General features: G+C 45.1%; 1 protein-coding gene across 5 annotated transcripts; it reads right to left on the bottom strand.

Moving 5' to 3' along the window:
• Window positions 1–43: 43 nt before the first annotated feature.
• FBXO31 (F-box protein 31) lies at window positions 44–27,330 on the bottom strand. Of its 5 annotated transcripts, XM_028739928.2 has the most exons (10): window positions 26,875–27,327; window positions 11,916–11,987; window positions 11,149–11,235; window positions 6,811–6,887; window positions 6,545–6,712; window positions 6,318–6,392; window positions 4,391–4,500; window positions 3,353–3,506; window positions 2,446–2,813; window positions 44–1,656 (listed from the first exon to the last, which is right to left on the bottom strand). In XM_028739928.2, exons 1-10 carry the CDS (start codon window positions 27,248–27,250, stop codon window positions 1,434–1,436), a joined length of 1,710 nt encoding a protein of 569 aa, XP_028595761.2. In that variant the 5' UTR covers window positions 27,251–27,327; the 3' UTR covers window positions 44–1,433. The 5 variants fall into 5 exon arrangements, with proteins under 5 accessions (XP_028595761.2, XP_077787748.1, XP_028595764.2 ...); XM_077931622.1 differs by lacking the exon at window positions 6,545–6,712 and having other exon boundaries at window positions 26,875–27,330; XM_028739931.2 differs by lacking the exon at window positions 11,149–11,235 and having other exon boundaries at window positions 26,875–27,326.

Genomic DNA, 27,330 nt, shown 5'->3' with positions numbered 1-27,330 from the left:
TGGGGCAGAGGGCAAAGGAGAAAGAAAGCAAGAAATACAAAGATTCTGCAAATTAGACATATATTTGCAAGCTCCAGCTGCTTAAAAGGAGGTTGTTCCCATGAAGGATCCCTAGGTAGAGTAAAGGGAAATTACAGAACAAATCCTAGAATTGCACGAGAATCACACAGCTTCTCATAAGGCTTGTAGAGGGTGCAAACCGGAATGAGGGCACCGGGTATTAGTTGCATTTTGTAGTGCATACATGGCATGAAGGGGAAAACGTTACAGCTCCCAAGAATAGGTGGCTTGGGCCCAAGTAAGGCCAGAACTTGGCAAGACCCACTTAAAGTGCCCAAAGGTGGCAGCAATCTTGATTTCTGTCAACAGGATCTACTCCTTAAGCAAATGCTGAGCAGCAGGAGGAGGAGGCCAGGGCACCAGTGTCAAACCCTCACACAAGAGGCACAGTGGCTGAACGGCATGGAAAGGGAGAGAACAGGAGAGAGCATCTAGTGTGTTGTGGAACTTACAATTTTTCAAGAAATAAATAAATAATCATCATCAAATCAACAGGCCTGAACCTGCAGCCACGTAATGCTATAAAGTTCTTATCCAAGTCACATGATGGGCTCAGAGACATGGGGGGAAATAAGAGAATATACAGCAAGGGTACCTCCTACTCAACTGCTCCAGAGGTCTCTTTGCGTACCCTAATTTCCTGCTACAGCAGGTGGAAAAGAAAGGAATGCAAAGGAGCCTGTGAAAAGGTTAGGAAAGAGGCAACCAGGCTGTGTTTGTTGCATGGTCTCTCTCCCTTTCCCCGCATACCCCACTCACACAGACAGAGTTGCCCAGTCAGAACTCTCACATTTAAAGGAAAGCTTCCTGGATCTGAATCTCATGGCAGTTAGCCACAGATCACAATTTTTAACATGATTCTTAAGTGAGAGAGGCATGTTCAGAAAATAAGCACAGGGCAACAGAGCCATGTTGGAGAACAGCTTCCTGGCTCATGGAGGATACTGAGTGGCTGCTGCTCGTGTCACACACACACACACACACACACACACACACACACACACACACACTTATTTACACTGTCTGCAAAGTGCTGGTTTTGGTTTGTCCCCACTCAAGCACTAAACTTCAGGGGGGCAGGGAAGGAAAAGCAAGCATGCTAAGCTGCTACTACCTTGGCCAGCTGTCCTCCAAATATGCAGACCTATGTTGCAAACTATGCATAACATACTGTGGAAGTTTCATTCGTGTGTTAAGCAGTGTGTGTGTGTGTGTGTGTGTGTGTGTGTGTGTGTGTGTTTTCATTTTGGTAAAAAGTCCTCCTTGAGAAGTGCATTATGTCTCGAGCTCTCGTGGCTCCAAGGGTGAGTGCTTTGCCCTCAAAATGGAAAACGTGAATCCCTCCCCCTTCCAGCTGCCAGAAGAAGCCGCCATCATGATGTAAGTAACTGGATGTTCTTCAACATTTCATCGAAAGCCTCCTGCGAGGGAGCATCTGCGTTCTGGAAGGAGTCCTTGATGCGGCTGTAGAGACTAAAAGACTGCAGCTCCAGCCAGATGAAGCCAAAACGGTCGTCATCAAACAAGACAAAGACGCCAGGTGTTCGCTCAGGGCTGGTGAAGCCATGGCCAGCTATGAGCCCCGTGCCGTAGAAACTAAGAACAAAAGAAAATAAACGATGCAGTGATATACCTTCCACAGGAAAATCCAGGCATCACACACCTTGCCCCATCAAACAGAACTGCCAGGTTACCTGGCTTCCATGTTGACACAGAGATTTCCAAGAATTAACATGTCCTTGCAAGGCCTATGCTATGTGACTTCCAGAGTTTCAAGCTCCCTGTCTCCTCTAAAAAGCATTAATCCAATATATGCTAATAGCTCCAACCAGAAGTTCCTCCCTGCTTCACACCCTGATAGAGCAGCAGCTCTTTTCTTGGAAAGATTGGATCTCCTGGAAAGGGCTGGAGGTGGGGTTATTTTGTGTTTCTCTTTCTCTCTTTTCAATAATATTGTATTTGCTGCATTAAACAGTTTTTATTTCCACCAGATCTTTTTGAAAATATATATATTTTAAATTGTGCTTTATTATTGCTTTGTTATTTTCTTGTGTTATAATGTTATGATCTGGTAATGCTTTTATCGTATTTTATGAACTGGCAGAGTTTAGGAATTCTCTTATAAATGCATTATTAAGTCACCTTGGGTAAAATTTCTTTTTAAAGGGAAGGACAGAAATAATAATTGGAGCTTCTGTCATACATTGAATTAAATAAATGCTGCAGGGGGGGCGGAGAGAATATTTTCTTTTCTGGGAGCAAATACTTCATAAAATATTGGGTGTGGTTGAACTGGACAGAAGCCCAAAGGATATTCATGGGCAATTTGCTCCACACCCTCCAGGGATGCCCCTTGAAACACAACTCTTGGCTTTTCATATTTACCATGCTCTGCAGGTCCGAGGGTAATCCTCATTCCTGGATGCAATGCCACCAGGCAGCACAAAAGGGCATGAGGCTGGGGGAGAGCCCTGGGCCACAGCTTCCTCTTCTGCTCCTCTGCCTGCTTCCCGCTGAGAGGGGCCTGGCTGTGGCTGCTCCTCCTCCTCTTCCTGGGCCTGCGGCTGGTGCTCCTTTTCAAGGCCACCCTCCTCCTCCTCCTGCTGCTGCTCTCGCCGCACCTGCTCCTGCACTTCCAGGACAATGCGGGAGAGTTCGCTGAAATTGCTCAGGTTTTCAATATCAGGCAGCTGGATGGGATGCGCCAGGTCAATCTCCACTGTTTGCTGGCCAGCTGGGATGTTAGGGTCACCCTGGAGGATACGCAGGAAGGAAAGAGAGCGGAATGACTTTGCTATGAATGCTAATGGCCACTGACTCCATCCCATTCCAGTGCCTCGAACAGCCTCCTCATCCTTGCCAAACCAGTTTCTCCTCGTTCCCTTCCCCAGACCCTTATTTGAAACAGAACACATCCTGAACCACTGTGCCTTGCCTTGCCTGTATATTGTGGTACTAGCAAATCTCTCTTCTCCACTCTGTTCATCACTTTCAGTAGGTCTTGCCCACTTCCTTTGCCCTGCTAGTCTAAGAAGCTGTACTATTTGTTTACTCATTGAGAGCTGGTGTAATGTAGTGTTTAGTCATGATCTAGAACTTGGGAAGCCATGCTGTACATTATGCTGTACATAATTTTATAAACTTCTATCTTGCCACCTCTTACTCACTTTTTCCTCAACTAAAAAGTCCCAAACGATGCAACCCTTTTCCTCAAATGGGAGTTGCTCCATTCCCTTGTTTGGCATGGCAACAGTGACAATACATACTTGAACAGAGAAAGCCAGATGCTCACTGTGATTTTAGTTCCTTTGGCCTTTTTTCCATGGAAGCTGAGCATGACTATTTCAAGACCGTGGCTCCCATATGTCCCCTTGAAAAGGCCTGGCTTGATGAGATCAATGGCACTCCGTGGAGGGAGGTAGATGCGTCTGTATGTCAAGCAGTTGCTGGAATATTAAAAAGAACCACAGCTTGATATAATGCAGGCAGGCCACAACCTGTTTGGTGCAATCTCTGAATCACTGACAAGGCATAGAATTTGGCATCTGACTAGATCACCTTCCTGTTATAAAAGCAACGATGCCTTCAAAAATCAAAACTCTAGCTCTCTTGCATGTTGAATGCAGCTTTGCCATGAATGAGCAGAATCTGAAAGGGGTTCAAATTAGCAGAGTGAGTTTCTGGTAGGGAGAGGATTGAAAACCATGTTGCTGCGCACGTTTGGCCTTCCCTCTGTACCCACCATAGCTACTATTTCTTAGACTCAAGACCCATCTGCTCCCTCCATTCCTCATTGTTATGGTCTCCATTCACTGTCATTCCCTTGCACCATTCCAGTTCTTGCCAAAGGCATCTACAGCTTTTGAAGATGGGGAACAGAATTTGCCAAAACAAACCAATTCATGGTTCTAGCATTTATTTTTATCTGTAAGCTTCCTTGAGTCCCACTAGGTAAAAAGGTGAGGTAATAATAATGATAATAATAATGCTTCTGCAAACCTTTGGGCTTGCCCAAGTCTGCTGATACCTCCTGATCTTGTGAATGGATGGTACTGTTTAGGGTACATAAACAATGGCATGTAAACCAGAACATTGGAACTAGAAGGAATTACGATGATTACAAAGGCATCGTAAGTCTCCACTGTTCTCTGAAGCAAAAAGCAACCACACCTAGATAGTGCACCCCTTCCCTTTCAAATGTTCTCACTGTATGGGGAGTTTGCAACTGTACTACTTTACTTGAACAAGTTATTCTAAAAATACATTTCCCCCCCCTCTTTTTGACTGCAGAAGCAGGAGGAGGAAAGAAGGGTCCTTCACCGCCCCTTACTCATATTGACTGGTATAGATGAACTTCATCAAGATGAGCTCTTGCATGTGCTCATGGAAGATGTCTTCTAGAGTCCGCCCCCACTCCTCTCGCAGCCATGTCCGGAACTCCTACAACAGCACCCCAAAGAGAGAAGCAAAGTCAATGAGTTGCAATTGCCTGGGACCCCTTCCTCCAATAAGAAAGCACAGGTAGATATGGACAAGAGGCAATTGCTTTCCTCTGCTTTCATCAAGCTGCTCACCCATTAAATGCCCCTTCCTGTTACTGGACTACAAATTCTAGAATTCCAAACAGATGATCCATAAACTGATCTGCTTGCAGAGCCAAAGGCAAAATGATTTCACTCATTTAAACACAATAACTGGGTGCTTCCAGACACAAGCCCTCTTAAGGCCATTGTTTGTTGACTGTGAAACCACAGCAGATCTTCCAAACTATTGTAAATGAATCCCTTGCCCCCAACAGTTGTTTTGTTTGTTTGTTAGATTTTCTATGTTTCAGGTGGTGGAACAGACAGGTGGAAGAAAAGGCACACAGTACTTTCAAAAGAATGACACCATCATGTGGAGTCGCAGTAGAAAACACTGAACTGTGGAGAAGCCATCTCTTACACACATTTCCAAAGCTTTGTTTCAAGCATTTGCTTTAAGATGGAAGAATAAAAAAGAATCTGCTTCTGCAAGGATGGTGTCGTTTTAGTGTTACAATACGCATTGAACCCTCAGAGGATACAGATAGCCTAATTCATCCTAATGATCTTGCTGCAGACAGCATGATTACTTGTCAGCCGTGGAAAATAATTTCTCACCCCACCCCCACAAATTCCCAGCCCTGCTTGCTTCTTGACAATGAGCTACTCGATCATGAGGCATATTCGTGCTAGAGCACAGCAGCAGCATTTCAGCCTTAACTCTGCATTGCCAACTGTGACTTTAATCCCCAACCGCAGATAACTGTCTCTTCCTCCCTAGTCAATACAGGGCAACAGAGCCTAATTCATCAAGCCTCTCTGTGTGCCTGTGAACATGCCTAGGCCTGCACATGTGCAATAAAGACTGAAATAAAACATTCTGTGAGCTAACTTCATTCCCAGTGGCACTAAATTACCACATATGTTGAAAAAGCACTATCTCAGATTAACAGTTGCTGGTGGTAACCTTTGCTAAAGGCCAAGTTTTCAGTGCTTACATCAACAATGTTTATACAAAGACGACATCGGAAGCTCGTCTTAGAGCAGGTCTCCCTTTTCTTGGAACCTTCGTCTCAAGGTTTTCCTGGGAAAGGCAGAACAGCATTTTCCTGCCTTCTCTATTTTAAACAGGAGTGCCCAAAGGTCACACCAGAGGTTGTGTGCAATCTCTCTCTCATTCCTCTGCTCCATTTTCAGAAGCAGCCTTATATTATTAAATGAGGTGGGGTCAAGGCATACCACCACCACTCCTTGCAAACAGATAGTTATGTTCCATGTGCATTTCTCCCATAAGCTTTGAAAGTTGTTTGCCAGGCAGTATGGGGAGAAATGCACATGGAACATAGCTTTCTGTTAGCTGCACAATCATTTGGATCGTGTCCAGAGCAATAAAAGTTTCAGTTCTTTAAGAGCCCAACTCAAGGAAGCTATAAGTCACTCCCTGGCTAGCAATGCAAAGCATAGACCACACTGAATGGCACTGAAGCACCTGGACAGCAGCTGACAGTTGAACCAAAAAGTGACTTTTGGCTTCCAGGTGCTGGGGGAAGAAATCTAAGCCATGGGAAGTTTACACAAGAAACCCTGAATCCTATCCCTGCTGGGGCTAATGGGCATTAAAGTACACTAAATGGGGGGGGGGGGGCACAACAAGTTGACAACCCCTGCTTTAAAGTAGTAATCATCCAACAGGCTGAAAAGCAGCTCAGGGTATCTTCATTACACAGGGCCTACCTCTTGCCTTCCTCCTGACATTCGGTGGTGATCTGTCTGGTTGCACTTTGTTGAAAACTCATCCTTTTTCACAATCTGTAGATATTAAACAGCAGTATGAAGCATTACAGGGCATAAATCCTCAATGAAAACAGACCCACAAACAGGCTAAAAATTACCCTGGCACAGAAGGCCTTAAAAAACAAGTGTTTATTTTGCATCTGTGGCAGAGTGAATAGGTAGCTCACCTGAATATGCCCACTGTGGGGTCCCTTGTGGCCATACATGCACTCCACTGTGGCACTCTTTCTTTCCATTAAGTGGATCCTGAAGAGCGGCTTGACTCTCATTGGATCATCCACATGAGGGTCATGTGGGGGCAAGTACATCCAGCCAATAATGAACAAGCCATCTACCTGTCACAGACAAAGTAAGGAGAGTCTTTCTTTTCAGTCACTGTAGCACCTTGAACAAACCCCTGCTCTATGCAACATGGCAGAGCCTCTATACTCACCACTACGTTCAACAGCCCCCCATACGGTCCGATGTCTGGCTGCCAGAGTCCCAAGATGTGCCGGTATCTGTGGAGAACTGGAGAATTGAAGAAAAAGCAAGAGATAATCAAATGGTACACAGAAAGCTAAAGGGAGGGGAAATACTGAAGCAAAGGGAGAGTTTCAGTGGTGTCAAAGAGCTCCCTGTACAGCAGGGCTGTGTGTACTTGGCAATAAATCCAGACACCAAGATTCTATGCCCTGGGTGTATCATGCAAATTAAAGAACCCCTTGCACCTATTCTACTCATTTTGTACAATTTATTCTACTTCTGCAAAACACAGGGAAGAGGAAGGACTGCAGGACAGTCAAGACCTCCCTTCAACATTAGTGGGAATCTCAGAGATAAAAAAGGCGTATCTCTCAATTTAAAATGAGAACTGAGAAGCAGCTTGGGGAACAAACTGGATCAGAGCAGCAGAATGTAGTGTAGTGGTGGGGAAGAAGATTTCTTAAAGCCCATCCCTCTATGTCATTTCCCTGGTTAACCCTTCCCTCTGCTAATAATTTTGCTGGGTGTGTAAGAGACAAATACACAGATTTCTCTTCAGTATGGTAAATAGTAGTTGGGTGTGTGTGTTTGATCAGGGAACACCCCCCCCCCCACTGTGCTCCTGCCTTTACCTAACTGAGCCCCTTCCCCTACCACTGCTTTTAAGATTTGAGAAAAGCCATCCAAAGATATGGTCCTGGATTTCCCAACTTCATGCTTTTCTTTTTTAGTCCCTCCTTTGGCTTCTTCAGCTCTGGAAACGGGAGAGAAATGTTGCATCAGGGAACCTGGGGGTGCCCCTCCTGCTTTTCCCTCTCTTTGCCTCAAATTCACAGCTTGTAGCCCTCCTCAGTGGTGCTGACTGCTGCTCTTTCACTCTCAGCCATGTCTCAGGCAGGGAGAAGGGTGCTGGCACTTGATCCTTGTCCAAATCATCTCTCGCCTGTCTGTCCTGCAAGCTGGGGGAGGCTCCACAGAGAGCCAACACTGAGAAGAGGAAATGGGCTCCTCCCCTAGGAGTTTAAAGGGCCTTCAAACCATGCTTCCACCCCCAAGGGAGAAATCTCTAACTAAAGTAAAAGTAAAAAAGGTAGAGAAGGCTCTTTCACCACCACTGCGGTCATCAGAAACATATTCTGCATTAAAGAGGTCAGGGTGTTAACATTACACTACTCAAGGGAGACGCCAGTTAAAGCAGTGCCTTGGTCAAAATAAGGGACACTTAATGCCACCATGCCCTTTGCAAGGGAGGCCTCTGCAAAGGAAAAGGCTGTCACCAAAGGGATGTTTATGAGCTGCTTTCTAAGAAAACTGACAATCCTCACAGAGAGGGTTTGCTCAAGACAATACGTTAAGTCATGCAAACATACCCCTGTGAGTATCAAGGTCCCCCTGAACTTTTGAGACACTTCACTGAAACTCTCCCTCTCACAGCAGAATGGAGTTAAGAAGGAAGGGGTTATCTGGGGCTATTCTGCCTAAAATTAGGGAGGAATGAGAGGCAGCTGAACACAGGACAGAACACAGTTGTAGCTGTGGAAATCAGAAGCACAATTTCAAAATAAAAATATTAAAGTGAATGATACAATGCATTATTTTGATGAGCACTCTGTTTCAATAGGTCAGCAATCATCTGGGCAAGGCACTTCTTTCTGTTTTTATTTGGGATTCCCAACCTGGAAGAAGCAGCTGTCAAATACTAAAAGCTTTGCTTCTAGCATCTGTAATGCTCATTGGTCAAACAGAGGCAGGCCCCAACTGCCTCTGTTTCCATATGAACCTACCTGGACTCTGAGATCATCTTCTGAGGCCCTTCTTTGCGTGCCTCCTCCACAAGAGGTCCAGCGGGTGGCAGCATGAGAATGGGCCTTTTCTGCAGTTGCTTCTCATTTATGGAATGCTCTCCCCAGGAAGGTTTGTCTGGCGTCTTCATTATACACTTTTAGGCACCAGCCAAAAACGTTCCTCTTTAACCAGGCCTTTAGAGCTGACTGACATCCAATGTCCTTTTAAAATGTGTTGCGGAGTAGGGGTGTTATTGGGTTGTTTTTGTTTTTATTATATATTTCGTGTTTTTATATTGTGATTTCATGTTGTAACTGCCCTGAGACCTACAAGTATAGGGCGGCATACAAATTTAATAAATAAGACAAGGGAAGGCAAAATAAAATAAAATAATGTGGTCAGGGGGATAAATGGCAGAATAAAGGTTTAGGAGCTTGTGCGCTTCTAAATGGGACTTTTTACAAGAGCACATCTGTCCCTCTGCACAGCTCTGGTGCATTTCAATCTTATTGGCAGTGTTTATTTCTTTAAGAGGCAACAATTCCAGAGATGCAGACTTTTCCAACACTGCATTTCCAATCTGGGGGCAGCTGTGTATGTTAAATGGTTGCCCGGCTTGCAGCTTATCGTTACCCAAAGCAAAACCACAGACTATTCCTCCTGAGGGTTAATTGGCATTTTGGGGAACCCATGACCTAGAAGCATGTGAGCATCACATGGATGGAGCAGTGTGAATATAATGTGGATTTCTGAGCAGCTGCCCAGGACAGGACTTGTTTTCATAAAATAAAGTTTCTATTTCACAGTGTCTAAAATCTTCAGACTGTTTAGACTGTGCTTCTTTCCTTTCACTATTATTTTACAGAGCTGAATATGTAATAGGCAGCCTCAAGATCCATTTTGGACCAAAATGAATGCACCAGCAGTGACTCTCAAAAACCCACTGATTTATTTTCCAATCAAACTCACACAAGAACCAGATGACTCAATGAAGAACTCACTGAATGAAAGCAGCTTACCAAGGGCTAGGAATAAAGAGTTGCTGCTCAATATTTTTTTCCTTCTGTTCTTTAGTTAAAAAAAAAAAGCTACATTATTTCCACTAGAACAGGGGTGGCCAATTAGCAGATTGGGATTCAATTTCAGAATTCCAGTTTATGTTTTAGGGACTGCTACCCTTGCTGAAATGGAAAAACAGCACACACTTACATGGGAAGACCATAAGTTTCTGGCTTCCCAGCATGGATGTCACAATTTCCCAGTGCTTTCTCTGCTGCTCTAGAGGATCCTGAGTTACTGATCTACATCCCCTTGAATCTCTTTTTGGGATGGCAGAGATGCTTTGTCAGAAAGGAACTGCTTTGGGACCCAATTCAAAAGGGTATCACGCTAGAGGCAATGGCTCTTTCCTCTGAACTACAGTGGTACCTCGGGTTAAGAACTTACTTCGTTCTGGAGGTCTGTTCTTAACCTGAAACTGTTCTTAACCTGAGGTACCACTTTAGCTAATGGGGCCTTCCACTGCTGCCGCACCGCTGCTGCGTGATTTCTGTTCTCATCCTGAAGCAAAGTTCTTAACCCGAGGTACTATTTCTGGATTAGTGGATTCTGTAACCTGAAGCATCTGTAACCCGAGGTACCACTGTATTGGAGACCTGATCAGAAGCAAGAAGTTTTCTCACTTGGCTTAAAGACAGCCGTATTCTTGCTACAGCCAGGAAGCAACTGGGAGGGACTTCCCAGTCAGGGGTCCTCAAATACTGGCTTAGCTTACTTAGGTAGGCTCTTACTTCTGGTCCCATCCCCTGGCAAGGAAAGGGGGTTTGGGAGACAGGCCAGGTCTTCTCTCAATTGTGCAAGGTAGGGAGAAGGTCAAAATCAGCAGCAAGACTCCTTTTTCAGTGCTCAGAAAAGGCTCCTACTATATCTTACCTGCTTGAAAAATGCAATGGAGTGAGCTCTCTGAGGTAGGGATCTACAGGATGTTAGGTGTCCACCTTGCCAGAGGGGTGGGCAACCTTGCCCCTCGTGAGTAGATTTGTGGATGCCTTTCCCTGCAATAACCTGGTATGTAATTCTATCAAACAGCTTCTGACTTGATGCTTCCTGAAAACTTCAACTTTTCAGCAGTTTCTTTTGAGATGCCAATATTTCATCTTCCTGGGTCTTATCCCCTTCCCCTAGTGTTGATACAAAACTCTGTGAGTGGGACTACAAGGCTCTACCCAAACTCTATCCACCCTCAAGACGGTCCCATCTGCTCCTCAATGCATTTTTATAGCTCTAGAGACCCACAGCTACTGCTACCTTATTTGTTTGTAGCACTGCTTACTCCTATACCTTGACATAGCAGTGGTGGTTAGCATTCTTTCTTAGTCTGCTGGCTTTGGCACCCGCTGCTCTCAAAACATATCCGTCCCCCAAATGGCCCTGGGAAGCTTAGCTTGTCAATTAAGTGGTGAAGCAGGCACACTCCATGCTAACACAACGCAAAAAACATTTGCCAATGGAAGGTACATACGGCAGGTGTAAACATCTCTGTATTCCATGTGCTCGTAGTCGGGAAGGATTTTCATAAAACGCCCTGATTTCACTCGTGGGTTTATACCTGAGCAGACACAGCAGGGTGAGTATGAGAACTCTGGTCCTCTTTTTACCACCTCTTCTTACCACCAGATGTTTTCAAATTTGGCATACTATTGTAGAAATGGAGGGTGGGAGAGGCTGGCCTGAAATAAGTGGCATCAGGGATGATCTCTTGCAGGGTTGTTGTTGTTTTTTAAATGAAATAACAGGAAATACTTTTAAGGAATTCTCTTTAAATAAGCAAAATATGGCTCAAGGGATTGACTCCTTCAGCTCATGTTGCCAGTTGAAGGGTTGGGGATATTCAAGGATCTATCCTCCAGACAGTAAATTCAATGTGTGTCCCTACAATAGAAGCACCAGACTTATACATCACTGGGGAATGGGGAGCTGCTAAGCCTGCTAATCATAAACACTCATGTATAAAAGATTCACACAGAGTGCTGATGCCTTTTAAAAATGTATTTAAGTTTAGAGAGATGGGAAATAGAGGTAATGCTGTTCTAAATCTTGACATTTCTAGAGTGCATGTAAGTGCTAAATGAACTAATCTCAATATGGATTTACAGATAAGAGAAATATTGCTGTTGACACACAGCCCTGCTGTAGTTTAGACTATTGAGTTGCTCAAGTTAAAAATTCACTTAGAAATTCACTTTCAACAATGAAACTCAAAAAGGATCCCAAGCGCTTGACACTTACGTTTGGCATATACATCTCGACAGGACACTCCTGTGATCTCCAGCTTTCGCAGGTTCTCGCAGACACCATATTCTGCAATTAAATAGGTCAGGTCATACCATCTGCTGTCCAGAGGTAAGGATGTCCAACAGCCTTTTCCATTAGAATCCTTGGAGCTTCCACTTAAGAAAGCCCTTGCAAGCTTCCACCTTGATTTTTAATCACACTGGCACTATCAGCTCTAGAATACAGTCAAAAAGCAACAAAAAGCCCATCACGTGTTTTTCTCTGTCCTAGCAGTCATATTTGTTGATTTAAATCCAGAATATAAATTCAACTTTTAAAAATGTTTCCTAATAATTGCTGAAAGTCTAAACAGGTAGGTGGATTTTTTTTCATATGTGGTGCACTTGCAAGAAAGCGAGGGTATTTTGGGAAGTGATACATGACAAAATTAAAAAGATGTTTAAAATGAGTATATATATAAAAAAAAACGCCCAAAACATTTCTGTTAGGAATCATAGGGGCAGAAATCCCCAAAAAATGTTAAAGTTGTTTATCAGCAGCTAGGATTCTATATGCGCAGAAACAGAAGACGTTCCAACCAAAGAAGAATGGATAAATAAGGTAATGGACTATGCAGAACCGGCTAAATTAACAGCAAAATTAAGAGAATCAAATGATGAGTGTTCTATGGAAGAATGGATGCCTTTTTTGGACTATTTAAATAAATATTATACTATGATGAACTTGCGAGTAGGATTTGAGCTATGAGCAACAGAAGTAATTAGATTATAATATTGTGATTTTATATATAAAAGATAGGGTGCAGTAGACGGGGAGAAACAACAACGCCATGGAAAACGGGGTGGTGCAAATGCTGTGGAGACAACATGAATTGCAAAACAATATGGAACTGGACAGGAACTGGACACTGGCTTGGAGGAGTGTAGACTGGAAAAGTGAAGATGAATAATGACTGGAAGGTGATGGATGGTGGAGAAGATAGACACAGATGGCAGCACACGCAAGATGAAAAGAAAGGAAAGCGGCTTGTCTTTGTTGTTATGAGAAAGTAAGGGTTCACAGGGGGTTTTTGAATCACATGTTAAGGAAATCACTATATGGTGTATGGGATAAATATGGGATAACCCTGGTGGTTATCTCCACTTGAAGCCTTCACAGGAAAGAAAACAAAACATGAATAAGAATTGGGCAACATACAAAGATTTATTAGAAGAGGATAAAACCCAGCTAAAACTGAAAAAATCTTACAGGTTAGTTACAATACCACCAATTGAAAATCTTTAAGGCTGATAAAAAAATATGTTTTGTGATAGAAATTTTGGAATTAGAAAAAGGTTTATTAAAAAATAAAGAAAAACAACTTTCCAAAATGTACAGATTATTATTAGATTGGGAAGTAAAGGAAGAAGAGGTAAAATCAGTCACAGTTAAGTGGACGAAAGATTTGGTTACAATATTCAAATGGAGGAATGGGAAAATTTATGGAGAAGGGAATTGAAATTCACGGCCTGTTCACTATAAAAGAAAATTTTATGAAGATGCTATACAGGTGGTACATCACCCCCAGCAAACTGTCCAAAATGTACAGAACCAACTCAAATTTATGCTGGAGGTACAGAGAGTTAGAGGGCATGATGTACCCCATGTAGTAGGGTTGCAAAAAAAAAAAAAAAGAGCTTTTGGGAACTTATATACAATAAATTTTTTAAAAACTGTTCAAAATAACGTTCAATAAGAAACCTGAAACCTTCCTATTAGGCATAATGGCATCAGACATCCCAAGGGAGAAAAGAAGGATTTTTTTTTAATGCAACAACGGTGGCAAGGATGCTGACTGCCAAGGGATGGAAAGGAGATAAAACTCCATCAAAGGAGGAGTGGCAAGTAAAAATGCTTGAATACATGAAACTAGCATACTGTATATGACAAAAAAGATCAGAGGTCGATCAACCCAAAAGTTCAAAAGAGAATGGGAGATCTATAGACAATATTCAAAAGAACAGTGTCCCCATATAAAAACATTAGAATGCTTCGAATAACCCTCAGAATTGATTAAGGCATAAAGAAGTCAAACAAGATTTAATAAAGACAAAGGTTATTGAAAAACAGAGGCAAGTAATTAGGAAAACAAAGAGCCCATATCAAGGAAGTCGGAGGATGATGGTCGGAACATTTTTGTGAATTTGTGATGTATTGTTCTACTGTTTTTTGTTTGTAAGAGATGTATCGTGCTGCTTTTGTTTCGCCTTCTTTCCTTTTTCTTTTTTCCTTTTTTTCAAGCTTTTGTTGTGTGTATGTTTTGATTTTAAACCAATAAAGATTAATTTAAAAAAGAAAAAAAGAAAAGAAAGAAAAATTAATATAGAAGTAATAAGTAATGCTTTAAAGTGGATAACCTCTTTTGTTCTTTAAGGGAATATGTTATTGTTATGTAAATATATGAGCAGGAATTGATCAAATAATAATTAATAATTGTAAATTGAATATAATGTAATTTCAAACAGCAATGGGGGGGAAAGAGGGACACACGTAGGATGAAGAGTGGGAAGTCAAGTTTTTGGGGAAATTGTATTAAATTTGATGTAATTTGGCACTGATTTATTAAAAATTGGGAAAACTAATAAGAAAAGGAAATGAAAAAGAAGAGGAAAACGGGGTGGGATGTTGATAAAAATAAAGAGAAAAGATGAAATTGCATCTTGATTTTATAGATTAAAAATATTGTAACTTAATAAAACTCATTGGGGAAAAAAGCTTTTAAAACTGGATTATTCAGCTTCCATTTCCACTTCTATAAAATGACATTAATGGCATACCAGTGCATTTGGAACAGACTGCCTGCCCACCCGCCTACCTCGCCATGCTACTGACTCCACGTGTATATGACTTAATATGTCTTGTTTTACTATGGCTGCCAAGATTTCCAAAAAACAAAACAAAATCATGGGGTGGCAGGGGATGAGAATATTAGGCCACAACACATGGCTAGTGAGCTGCAGTTGACTTCCAAGGGAACGAATTGTGGCAGCTGCTCTTTACTATAAATTTAAACAGGACTTGTGGGGGGGGGTGCGTGATCACATTTCTAACCCCCAGCATCAAAATTCTAAGCATTCAGCAGGATTGGTCCCCACCAGTCCTATGTAATGAAGGATCCCTGAGTGTTTTGGAACATGGGCACAGTGCAGCCTGCTCCCTTGCCAATCAATGCCACGGCAATGGCACCCTCTCAGTTCATTACACTGGGTATTGCTGGATGTTTCTAACTATAAGGTAAAGGTAAAGGTACCCCTACCCATACGGGCCAGTCTTGACAGACTCTAGGGTTGTGCGCCCATCTCACTCAAGAGGCCGGGGGCCAGCGCTGTCCGGAGACACTTCCGGGTCACGTGGCCAGCGTGACAAGCTGCACCTGGCAAGCCAGCGCAGCACACGGAAACGCCGTTTACCTTCCTGCTAGTAAGCGGTCCCTATTTATCTACTTGCACCCGGAGGTGCTTTCGAACTGCTAGGTTGGCAGGCGCTGGGACTGAGCAACGGGAGCGCACCCCGCCGCGGGGATTCGAACCGCCAACCTTTCGATCGGCAAACCCTAGGCGCTGAGGCTTTTACCCACAGCGCCACCCGCGTCCCGTTTCTAACTATAAACACACACAAATGGCTTTTGCTACATTTTGAAAAAGAAAAACAATTCACAGGAGTTAGATCAATTTACAAAACTGCTACAACCACCATGGGAGAGGAAATAAATGACAAAACAGAAGGCACCCACAGCCACTACAGACCACATGCCCGTCTGCCAGTACCAAGAGTCTATTTGTTCCAGGCCTTTGATGTACTAGTTAAAATCAGACCAGCTTTCTAAAGTAGAAGATTTAAACTGCAGTTTTACACTTCTAGCAGCTGCTAGACATCAGACACCAAAGATCTGCTGCCGCTCTGCCGGTGAGTCTTGGGGAGGACCGCTCCCCCCTGAAGCCCATTCTCCATCTTGGGCCTGGGGGCGGGCCCCATACTCCACCTCAGCACATAAGGCTCCAAGGAGGCCTCGGAACATTGCTGCTGCCGCTCTGCCGTGAGTTTGTGGGGAGGACCGCTCCCCCCTGAAGCCCATTCTCCATCTTGGGCCTGGGGGCGGGCCCCATACTCCACCTCAGCACATAAGGCTCCAAGGAGGCCTCGGAACATTGCTGCTGCCGCTCTGCCGGTGAGTCTTGGGGAGGACCGCTCCCCCCTGAAGCCCATTCTCCATCTTGGGCCTGGGGGCGGGCCCCATACTCCACCTCAGCACATAAGGCTCCAAGGAGGCCTCGGAACATTGCTGCTGCCGCTCTGCCGTGAGTTTGTGGGGAGGACTGCTCCCCCCTGAAGCCCATTCTCCATCTTGGGCCTGGGGGGCGGGGCCCACACCCACCACCGCCACAACTTTGGGGACACTGGTGCTGCTGCAGCAAATTTTTAAAATGCTTTTATATATTTTAAAGTGTTGTAAAGATGTTTTTACTTTTTATTTTGCTGTACCACCATAAACGGTGGTTTTATCCATGTATTTTTATTTTGTTTTGTTTTATTTTGGGTTGGGGTGGGCTGGTTGTTGAGTGGGGTGGGGTTTGGTTTTGTTCTGGTGTAATTGTTTCTGTTTGTTTGCTTTTATATTTTGTAAATGGAGGCGAATATGAGGCTTGGGATTCCTACTGTGGAGGGGCGAGGGAGGTATGGCGGTGGGGGCAGATGTTATAGGCGAAGGGGATCGAGATACGGATATGCTCGTACCCCTTCCAATCTGCGCCCCATCCCGAGAGACGAGGGTAGGGTGAGCAAGGATTACTCACCTCCGTCACTGGTGTTGTGCAATGCCAGGTCTATAGGCAACAAAACCGCCACCCTGCGAGATTTCTTCATCTCTCAGGGGGTCGACCTGGCTTGTGTGACGGAGACCTGGGTGCGCGAAGGGGATACTGTTACCTTACGAGAGATGGCGCCCCCGGGTTTCTCCGTCCTCCACCAGTCACGGACTGTGGGCCGGGGGGGAGGGGTGGCATTATTGATCCGGGAAGATTGTTCTTTCAGGGCTCTACCATCGCCATCGATCCCCGGCATTGAATGTGTTGGCCTAGTGTGGGGCTCCGAGGTGAGCTTGGCTGTCTGGCTGGTGTACCGGCCACCTAGCGCACCAGCAGCCACCCTGTCAGGCCTGCTGGAGGCGGTGGCCGGCTGGGCCTTGGAGTTCCCTAACCTATTGGTATTGGGGGACTTCAACATCCATGCTGATGCCACTCCCTCCTCACAAGCTCTGGACCTGGTGTCTTCCATGGCGACACTAGGGCTCTCCCAGTTTGTTTCGGGCCCCACACATCAAGCAGGCCACACGCTGGATTTGATCTTTGGCGTCGGTATAGATGTGATCATGTTTCCTTCGATGAAGGTGCCATGGTCTGATCACTACGCTCTGAAAGCCAGGATTGACGTTCCACCCCCACCCTGCTTGGGTGGCGAGCCGATTTGGGCTCGCCCGCGGAGGCTGATGGACCCTGATAGATTCCGTCAAGCCTTGAGGGACCTTGCTCCCCCTGGCGACTCATTGACTGAGCTTGTTGAGGGCTGGAATACCCAGCTCCTGGCAGCCATCAATGAGATCGCACCTAAGCGCCCTCTGCGACCCCGCAGAAACCGGGCTCCCTGGTTTACCGAGGAGCTCCGGAAAATGAAGCGGGACCTCAGACGGCTAGAGCGAGTATGGCGGGGTGCCCGTGACGGAGCTTCAAGAACATCCTATAGAGTTTTTATGAAAACCTATGAGATGGCAGTGAAGGCCGCTAAGAAGTCCTACTTCTCAGCCTCCATTGCATCCGCTAGCTCTCGCCCGGCGCAATTATTTAGTATAATTCGGTCTTTAACGTCCCTCGAAGGACAGCCAAATTTAAATAACAATTTGACACACAGCTGTGAGGCATTTGCGAGCTTTTTTGCGGAGAAGGTCCTGTTGCTCCGCCATGACCTCCCCGCCAATTTCGATACAATAAAGGAACTGGAGGCCCCTCGACTGTCCTCGGGTCCAGTATTGGACCACTTTGACCGGATATCCCCAGCCGATGTGGACAGACTCCTCCGAGCTGGAAAGCCCACCACTTGTCCTCTCGACCCGTGCCCGTCCTGGCTGATTAGAGCGTGTCCAGACGAGGTGCGGGCCCCCCTGGGGGATATCATCAATTTGTCCCTTGGCACCGGGACATTCCCAGGGGAACTGAAGGAGGCAGTGGTGCGCCCGCTTTTAAAGAAAACATCATTAGATCCCTTAGATCTATCCAATTACCGCCCGGTTTCGAATCTTCCATTCCTGGGTAAGGTGATTGAGAGAGCGGTTGCGGAACAGCTTGGTAGGTTTCTGGATGAAACATCGGCTCTGGATCCATTCCAGTCCGGCTTCCGCGCTGGTCATGGGACCGAGACGGCTCTGGTCGCCTTAACAGATGATCTCAGTAGGCAGCTGGATCGAGGCGGGTCGGGGCTGCTGATTCTTCTAGACCTGTCAGCAGCCTTCGACATGGTCGATCACGAACTCCTGGACCACCGCCTTGCCGACGTGGGGATCCAGGGCACAGCCCTTCAATGGCTGCGCTCGTTTCTCTCTGGTCGGGGACAGAGGGTGGCGCTTGGGGGGGAATTGTCATCCCGCCACTCCTTGGTGTGTGGAGTGCCTCAGGGTGCGATTCTCTCCCCGATGCTTTTTAACATCTTTATGCGCCCCCTTGCCCAGCTTGTCCGGAGTTTTGGGCTGGGCTGCCATCAGTATGCTGATGACACCCAACTCTATCTGTTGATGGATGGCCATCCTGACTCGGCCCCAGACACACTGATCAGATGCTTGGAAGCTGTGGCTGGATGGTTACGTGGGAGCCAGTTGAAGTTAAATCCTTCGAAGACAGAGGTCCTCTGGCTGGGACGGGACGATATGAGATTGAGGGGGCAACTCCCTTCTCTTGCGGGGGTGCAATTAGTGCCAGCACCGTCCGTTAAGAGTTTGGGGGTAATCTTCGATACCTCCCTCTCCATGGAGGTGCAGATTGCAGCTATAACAAAGGCGGCATTTTTTCATCTCCGCCAAGCTAAGCAGTTGGCTCCTTACCTCTCTCGCCCTGACCTAGCCACTGTGATCCACGCGACGGTCACCTCCAGACTGGATTATTGTAACTCGCTCTACGTGGGGCTGCCCTTGAGACTGACCCAGAAACTCCAGCGGGTGCAGAATGCCGCAGCGAGACTCCTTACGGGGTCTTCGCTGCGAGATCACATTCATCCGGTGCTATACCAGCTGCACTGGCTCCCGGTGGAGTACAGGATCAGGTTTAAGGTGCTGGTTTTAACCTTTAAAGCCCTATACGGCCTAGGACCCTCGTACCTACGGGACCGCCTCTCCTGGTATGCCCCACAGAGGAACTTACGGTCTTCAAATAAAAACATCTTGAAGGTCCCAGGCCACAGAGAGGTTAGGCTGGCCTCAACTAGAGCCAGAGCTTTTTCGGCTGCGGCTCCAACCTGGTGGAATGCCCTGTCGCAAGAGACAAGGGCCCTGCAGGACTTGACATCTTTTCGCAGGGCCTGTAAGACAGAGCTGTTCCACCAGGCCTTTGGTCAGGGCGCAGCCTGACTCCCTCCTTTGGCAATCTCTACAAAGCTTTAGTCTATGGTTGCCATCAATTTGTATTTTAATTAATTTTTAGAATGTATTTATAATGTTGTACTGTTTTAGTGTTGTTAGCCGCCCTGAGCCCGGCTTCGGCTGGGGAGGGCGGGATATAAATAAAATTTATTATTATTATTATTATTATTATTATTATTATTATTATTATTATTATCTTCTGACACAAAGCTCATCCATAACTACAGCGGCTGAGGGTTTACCCATTTCTAAATTAGTGATCACAGCCTCTGACTTGCAGAAGCCATTTCAGGGTATACCATATGATGTGTTTATTTGCACATACCTCTAAGAGACACTGTCACACACTATTTTAAAGAGAACCTGGGTTAGAAACGGAGATATGAAAGCTAAGAACTAAATGGCACCTTAAACCTACGTTATGGGAACAACGGAATGTCTAGGCGCACTTTTTTTATAACAATACCTATAATGTTGTTGTTGTTGTTGTTTAGTCGTTTAGTCGTGTCCGACTCTTCGTAATACAAAGCTCAAAATGAATGAATTGCAGCTAAAATATTATGTCCATTTTTCGCATGGTCTACACCTTCCCCTGCTCACCCCCTAATATTCTTAAGGGGGGTCTCTTCTCCAGTCTTGAGAGAGAAGCTGGAACTGGGGAGGCAGAAAAAGGTCCTCCTTTCCTTCTACTCTGCAGTTTTAATCTAAAATCTTAGGGGTAGTACTGTGCCCAGAGCTCAGAAACTGCTCGCACTAATGAAATTTCCTGTCGCAAAATGCGCCTAGAACAATGGGAGTTTCAAACACTGAACAGAACTATAACACAACAAATAGGTTTCCAGTATAAGGGGCAAAAGACTTTTAGATCTGGGTGCAGGTTAAGGCAAGCACTCTGGGCATTAGTGAGTAGGTTCCTTAGCAATGGCTGGCGAGAGGAACAATATGAAGTGGAAAAGGTCAATTTTTAAAAAATTGTACCAAGAAGCTGATCCAATCAAAGATCTCTCAATAGGCTCAAATGCACACAGATCACCCTTATATCTGAAAAGTTACTCCTTTAACTCACACCAAATTAAAAAAACAAAAAACAAAGCCTCTTGTGTAAGAGTGAGCTATCCAGTACCAAGACAACAGTCCTCAGGCTTTGCCAGTCTTGCTTTCTCATGATTCAGATTTGCTCTGATAATTCAATAGCTACAAGGGCCACCAGTATTGTTAACCCAGCCCCTATTTTATTTTTAGAGTAGTCAGAAGTTTAACTGAGCAATGCGACTTCCAGCTGTGTGTACAGGATTGCAGCCTTAATCAATGTACGGCACAAAGCAGTTTTAAACATGTTAAAGCAGCCTTTTCCAATCTGGTGACCATTACTGTTTTTCTGCTATGCAGGATTGTTGTAAGGTTTTAGTGAGATAATGTATGTTAAGTGCTCTGAATACTGTAAAGCCAAGTATAATAGTCATTTATTCTGGATACGGGGGTGGGGTGGGGTGGGGACTGGATACTGGGGTTAAAAAACTCAGTGTATTTGATATAGCTACAGACCTCTAGAAAATCAATATCCTTTTTGCTTCCTATAATAGGCTGTTGCTTTTTTCTGTGAGAAATACTGCACTGTTACCCTTAAGGCTATTAAAACACACAAACAACCACTCTCGCTGCTGCAAATCACCAGAGAAAATTAAATATTAAAGCTGTTCTATGCAGATAGAAATGTATACTCCTAGCAACAAACAGAAACCACATACTATAATCTGGACATCTTCCGGGGAGATTAGGGTTCAAATCCCCATTTTGCAAAGAAGATCACTGGGTGACCTTGGAGAGGAGACAAATACCCTCTTCCTGAGCAACTTGGATGACAAAAATCTGATTAACAAAATTAGAGAAAATAGCCATGCTTTAAGTCTGTACTAGCAGGAAAGGCTGAAAACACCATGTAGTTTAACTCCCTGTTCAAAGGCAAGGTTACCCACTACTCCTGCCATAGTCCGGACCCTCCTCTGCCACAAGCAGGTGCCCAACAGAGATACTTGCTCAACAAGTAGCTCCAGATAAGTCAAAGTGAACACTGCATACTCGGATGAGATGGGCAGAACACATCCAAAGTCACTGCTAGTCTGATCTGAAGTAAATTCCTTCTTGGTGTGAGGAAACACCTTTGCTTATCTACTCTACATGAGCAAAGGTCTAACTCACTAGGGCATGGGTAGGCAAACTAAGGCCCAGAGGCCGGATCCGGCCCAATCCCTTCTAAATCTGGCCCACGGATCATCCGGGATTCAGCGTGTTTTTACATGAGTAGAATGCTTTTATTTAAAATGCATCTCTGGGTTATTTGTGGGGCATAGGAATTCGTTCATTATTTTTTTCAAAATATAGTCAGGTCCCCCACAAGATCTGAGGGACAGTGGACCGGCCCCCTACTGAAAAAGTTTGCTGACCCCTGCACTAGGACTTCCCTATTAGCTATCAGGTGTGGGCCAGGCTTGTTCCCTCCATTTCAATGAACAGCAAAGTGCTTGCGGTCAGGGTGGAACAGCTGGTTCAACTGCAGTCTAATCCTAATAGCTTCAGTCACCCTGTCTTGCATTCTAAAGCTACAGGAATCTGCAAAGCAAGTTGTTTGTTAGCCATTCATGCCCTCTGTTGAACTCAAGCCACTATTCACTTTGCCAGGAGGGCTCACTGCCACACCCTGGACACTTTCTTTTAAAGACAAAGGTCAAATCACTTAGCATTTAAAAACAAACAAATGGAGCATGGAAACTGTTGATTAATCAAGGTAAGCTGAGCTACAGGGAGGAGAGAGAGGCGCCAATTTGCTTCCGCGCCCGGGGAACAGTCAGTACCACCTATTTATAGCTTTGCCCAAAAAGTGAATTGAAATCCACAGCTCCACAAAAATCGCAGAATCTACTTACTCGCAAACTCCAAAAAAGTAAAAGGGAAGAAACATACAGACAACACAAAGTAGGCAGTTACCAGCATGACCCACAAGTGTACTCCAAGCCGCTCTGGAATTGCTGCATTGAGTGCCAACTGCCATGGTCTAGTTGCCCACATGTGCTATGAATCATCTAGTCCAATTCCCTGCAATGCAGGAATAGATAGCTGTTCCATATGGGAATCAAACCTGCAACTTTGGTGTTATCAGCACCATACTCTAACCAACTGAGCTATGCAGGCTAAGTTGGACATGCTTGGGGAAATCTCTCTCTTCTTGATGAACTACAAGAGAGAAACAAAATTAAAAAATTCCTTCCAGTAGCACCTTAGAGACCAACTAAGTTTGTCACTGGTATGAGCTTTCGTGTGCATGCACACTTCTTCAGATACTGTATCTAAAAGAGAGAAAGGCCATTAAAAAAACTTGTAATTTCTGACACACGGCAGAGCTTGGGTTTTTAGAGAGAGAACAAAATAAGGCCATAATAAGATGCTGGCACATTTAATAGTGGGCGGTGGTGAAAAATAAATAAACATTTCTGTCTTGGTGATGATTGCAAACCTGACTGCAAGGCAATTAGGGGGCTTCAGAGACAATGCTACCCGCATGAATGGGATTCTGTCATAAGAAGCAGAATTAGGCAGCAACTGCAACATGTTGCTTCTATATAAGCACTTATATTTGATCATCTCACACTCAAATATGTGTTTCTAAATGGAAAATAAACAAATAAATAAACATGCACCACACTGGATGGCAAGCATGTCTTATCTGACTCCAGCAGCTTGCATGCTAGTAACCCAAAACCTATTATCCCACTGTCTGGCATCTTAGCTCTGACATCAACTCAAACCAGAAGTTAAAAACACCAACTCCACCACTACCAACAACAACAACTGTGCAATATCAAAACTCTCTAGCTGTACCTGTGGTTTGGGTCTGCCAAGCGTGGTCTGTTTATGTTTATTTGCTGCTTTCTTCATTATTTTCTACATTGGGAAAAACATACAACGATCCAAGCCTTTCTCATAAAAGAAAATGGCTGATTAATTCCAAAAAAAAGGGTATAAAATTATATCCAAGAACAGACAATCCATATTTAACCATAAATTAGGTTATGGTTTTTGTTATCTATTTTTTCCCCTAGCTCCATACAAGCAGGTCATTAGATAATAATCTGTCTTGGCAGGGCAGACATTAAGACCCTTGAAGATTCGGATATTCTATTTTATGGATGGGGGCTATATTAGATTTAGATAACCAGGAATATCCCTTCCAGCTATAGAAAAGGCTTAAGGAAAACAGAGCTTTGTACCCAATTTAGAAAACTGATGAGGCCTCTGTGTACAACTGCCATGACATTCAGTGGCACGAAGAAAGATGCCACCCCTTTATTTTCCCCAATAACTGTGATGGAACTAAGATGGCACTTGCCCAAAATCATGCCAGGCAAGAAAGAATGCAGCAAGCTGAGGCAACATGATGCAAAATCCATTTAAAGTGTGTTCCAAGCCTATCCACAAGGATGAGTCAATGTTGGCAAATATCCTCAAATGAGGCTATCAAACAAATTAGAAATAAGTTCTTGCAGCTGCAGACTGCATTCTTAATGTACCCAAAGTCTCCAGCTCACCCAAATGCAGTTGCTGGCTGCACTCTGATGTCCAACCCCAAAGTTCTTCTTGGCAAGGCCAAAAAGCATGACTTCATAGCTGGCAACAGATACGGCTGGTGTGGGTCCTCACTAATGGGCCAGAGGGCATGAATCCATTTGCAATATGAAGAAGAGGGATGAAAAGTGCATGGCAGGATGTGATCTTGCTGGGAAATGTTCAATAGAGCACCAATTGAAGAAGGCAAGCAATCCCCTTAAATGTATTGTGGTTGGGGTTCCCAAATTTAGCAGTGCGGGTACAAGATGCATGAATGACACCTGCCATCAATGTATCCTTCATACCACAAACTTCACCCTATCCTTTGAACTCTCAATATCATCTTGGCCCTCATATTTCCCAGGTGAGCACAGCAGCACTCTTCATCCCAAGTGTTGATTTGAGAAAACTGAGGAACAGGAGCTACTAAGGGATACCTCCATGCCTGGGTTCATCACTCTCAATCCAATAGAAAGCTAAGATTGCTGGCTAATCATCTTATAAATAAAAGCTGATGGGATGGACCCTTTAACATATATATAACATGTATAGTTGCCTCATGTTTTGCCAACTTGCAACTCACCAAGCCAAATGACTCCCATCCAGGGACAGCCCAGGGCATTTTGCCACTAGAGGCAAAACAGAAAATGCTGCCACCTTCACCTTCTCCACTGCATGCCTGTTGTGACCCACCTGAGTACCCACTGCCACCCTGTGCCACTGGGTGGGTGTGCAGCAGCAGGCACACAGGGGAGGAGGCAGCAGCTGGAGTTTGCCACCCTGAGAAAACTGCCTCATGGGCAGGTTGGCCCTGAAGCTACTGAAGGGTTGCTTCCTTGTGTTATTTGCCACCTATAATAAAAAAATTATAATTGGGGAGATGGAGAAGTACCCAACAGTTCACAGTACAGTACATAGTTGCTGGACTGTTCTTAGCTTGCTGCGACACAGTTGTACAGACCTAGTTTATGTCATTGGTTTGTGATTTACTTGTATTCATACCTCATAAGACTGAAGTGGAGTTCTATAAATGCCAGCATTTTACATTAATAGAGCAGTCTATAAAAGAGTTGATGTCAAAACTAGTCTCTACCTATTTTCTGGATAACTCAGTATTCTATCAGTATTTTTTTATCAGCAATTTTTCTTGTACCTCAGTTTACAAGCTAGATACAGCAGAGCCTTCCTCTGATCTACTTCACTTTGTACTGAAGCCTACGTTTCTAGACTAATTTCTTTCCCAGTGGCTCATAGGATTTGAGATCCATGTTTTTGAGAAGAGCTTCTCCTGAACTTCCTGAATTCTGTCTTAACTGTACTTCCACTAAATCTTCCCAAATCCACCTATGTTTCCATTCCTGCTCTCTTCGCTCTCGTCTAATTTAGGCTGCCCATTTTTAGGTATGTGCCATGCTGCTGGTATGCTCAATCTCGAAACATAGATGTGAATGGTATTACAAGAATTACAGAATCACAGGATAGGGAAAGACCAGGAGGTCATAAATCAATCTACTATGTCAAGGCAGAATCCTCCATGCCTCAGCTCCATTATCCTTTTAAGTTTGTGTGTTGCACAGCTGTAAACTGTCTTGCAACCTTCTGTTGAAGGGGTGGAGTAAATTTCTAAATATCCCTTCACAAGTTTCAAGTTAGGCTACAAACAAACAAACAAACAAAAAAAGCTCTGGTACTTTAAAAGATAAAAGGTCACAGTGCAAGGCACTCCTATGCCTCCAGTTTTTTAAGCAAATTTCAGCTGCCCTGCTTCTAATTCAATTACCCTGATGTTTTTAAAGCTTTGATTTTATGGGTTTCCCAAGATACAGATAGTCCCTTTCTTTCAGAATGCCTTTTTGTCTGGATAGTAAGAACTTCAGAAAAAGTAGCTCTGCCTGTTGTTTGCACTGCAAGAGGCAGTACTTTAAAAACTAACAGATTTACTGTGGCAGAAGCATTTGTGAGTATCAGGCTTTTGATCTGATGAATTCACCTGTAGCCCATGAAAGCTTTTGCCACAGTAAAAATCTGTTTGTCTTTAAGGTGCCACCAGCCAACCCTTTGCTGTTTTTTTCATCTGAACTACCAGCATTCATTTCCAAAGCAAAAACACCAGTGCCACATGGTATCCTCTTCTGCTGGCATCATCTGACCTACCCAGGATGTGAATATACCATATATTTAAATCACATTCTAAGTTCCTCCCTCTAAGAATCCTGGGGACTGTTAAGGCCGGGTATTGATATTTGAAGATCTGTGAGGGGTTAACTACACTTCTCAGGATTCTCTGGAGTGGTGGAATTTGCTTTAAAGGCATAGTGTGTATGCAACCCATGACCCCCACCATTGTTTGGTGAGATAAATGAACTCACCAGATTTAAGGCTTCCAACTCTCTGCAACTTGAGCCTTATTTTCCTATATTTTGAGGCTTTGCCTCCTTCCTTTAACCTGCACCCCTTCTGCAGCTCCTCCACCCAAATCAGCTCTCTTCATTACTGCTTCCTCCTCCCACCTTAAACTTCTTCATACCAAGCCTTGCCGAGAGCCAGGTCTGCGCATCTGTCTGTGGGCATGGACAAAGCTCCCCTTCTACTCCTGTGCTATATTGGGGGAGAGGGGGAGATGGGGAGCGAGGTTTCGGGTCGCCTCAGAAATGGGAGCGGGTTGCTACCTACACACGGAGGGAAGCTCACCTTCTTTGCACCTCCGGCGCCAGATGGTGTCGGTGCGGAGGATGCGCCTGAAGGCGCTGCAGACGAGGGCCAGGTTGGGCAGGTCGGTGCCGGGTAACGAGCCGAATATCTGCACCAGCAGCTCCGGTGGGAGGTCGAGGAGCGAGAGCGGAGCCCGGGCGCGAGGGCTGCTCTCGGCCAAGGCCGCCCCCTCGATGCGCTCCTCGGCAGCGTCGTCGTCCTCTGCCGCCGCCGCCTCCCCGCAGCCGCCGCCGCCTCCCTCCTCAGGGTCCGTGTCTGGCTCGCTGCTGTCGCCCGCCGTCCCCTTTTGCTGAGCCCCCCTCCGCCGGCAGCCCCGCGCCGGGCCCACTCCGCAAAGCCGAGCGCAGACCGCCATGACGGACCGACGGGGCGAGCGCCTCAGCTGCGCTTTCTCCTCGCTCGCGCTGACAGTCGGGGGTCGCCGGCACGCGTCGG

This window comes from Podarcis muralis, chromosome 7 (genome assembly GCF_964188315.1).
Source record: "Podarcis muralis chromosome 7, rPodMur119.hap1.1, whole genome shotgun sequence".
NCBI classification, from domain to species: Eukaryota; Metazoa; Chordata; class Lepidosauria; order Squamata; family Lacertidae; genus Podarcis; species Podarcis muralis.
Note: the sequence above shows the minus strand (reverse complement) of the source record. Positions and strands in the feature narration are given on the sequence as shown.

What these genes read in the sequence shown, in the direction of transcription:
- FBXO31 (XM_028739928.2), bottom strand. Translation starts at nt 27,250, where the DNA reads ATGGCGGTCTGCGCTCGGCTTTGCGGAGTGGGCCCGGCGCGGGGCTGC. An exon ending in CAGAGATGTTTACACCTGCC is followed by an intron (nt 6,888 to 11,148) that starts GTATGTACCTTC and finishes TCAATTCTCCAG; the next exon opens with TTCTCCACAGATACCGGCAC. An exon ending in CCTCGGACCTGCAGAGCATG is followed by an intron (nt 1,657 to 2,445) that starts GTAAATATGAAA and finishes TTTTGTTCTTAG; the next exon opens with TTTCTACGGCACGGGGCTCA.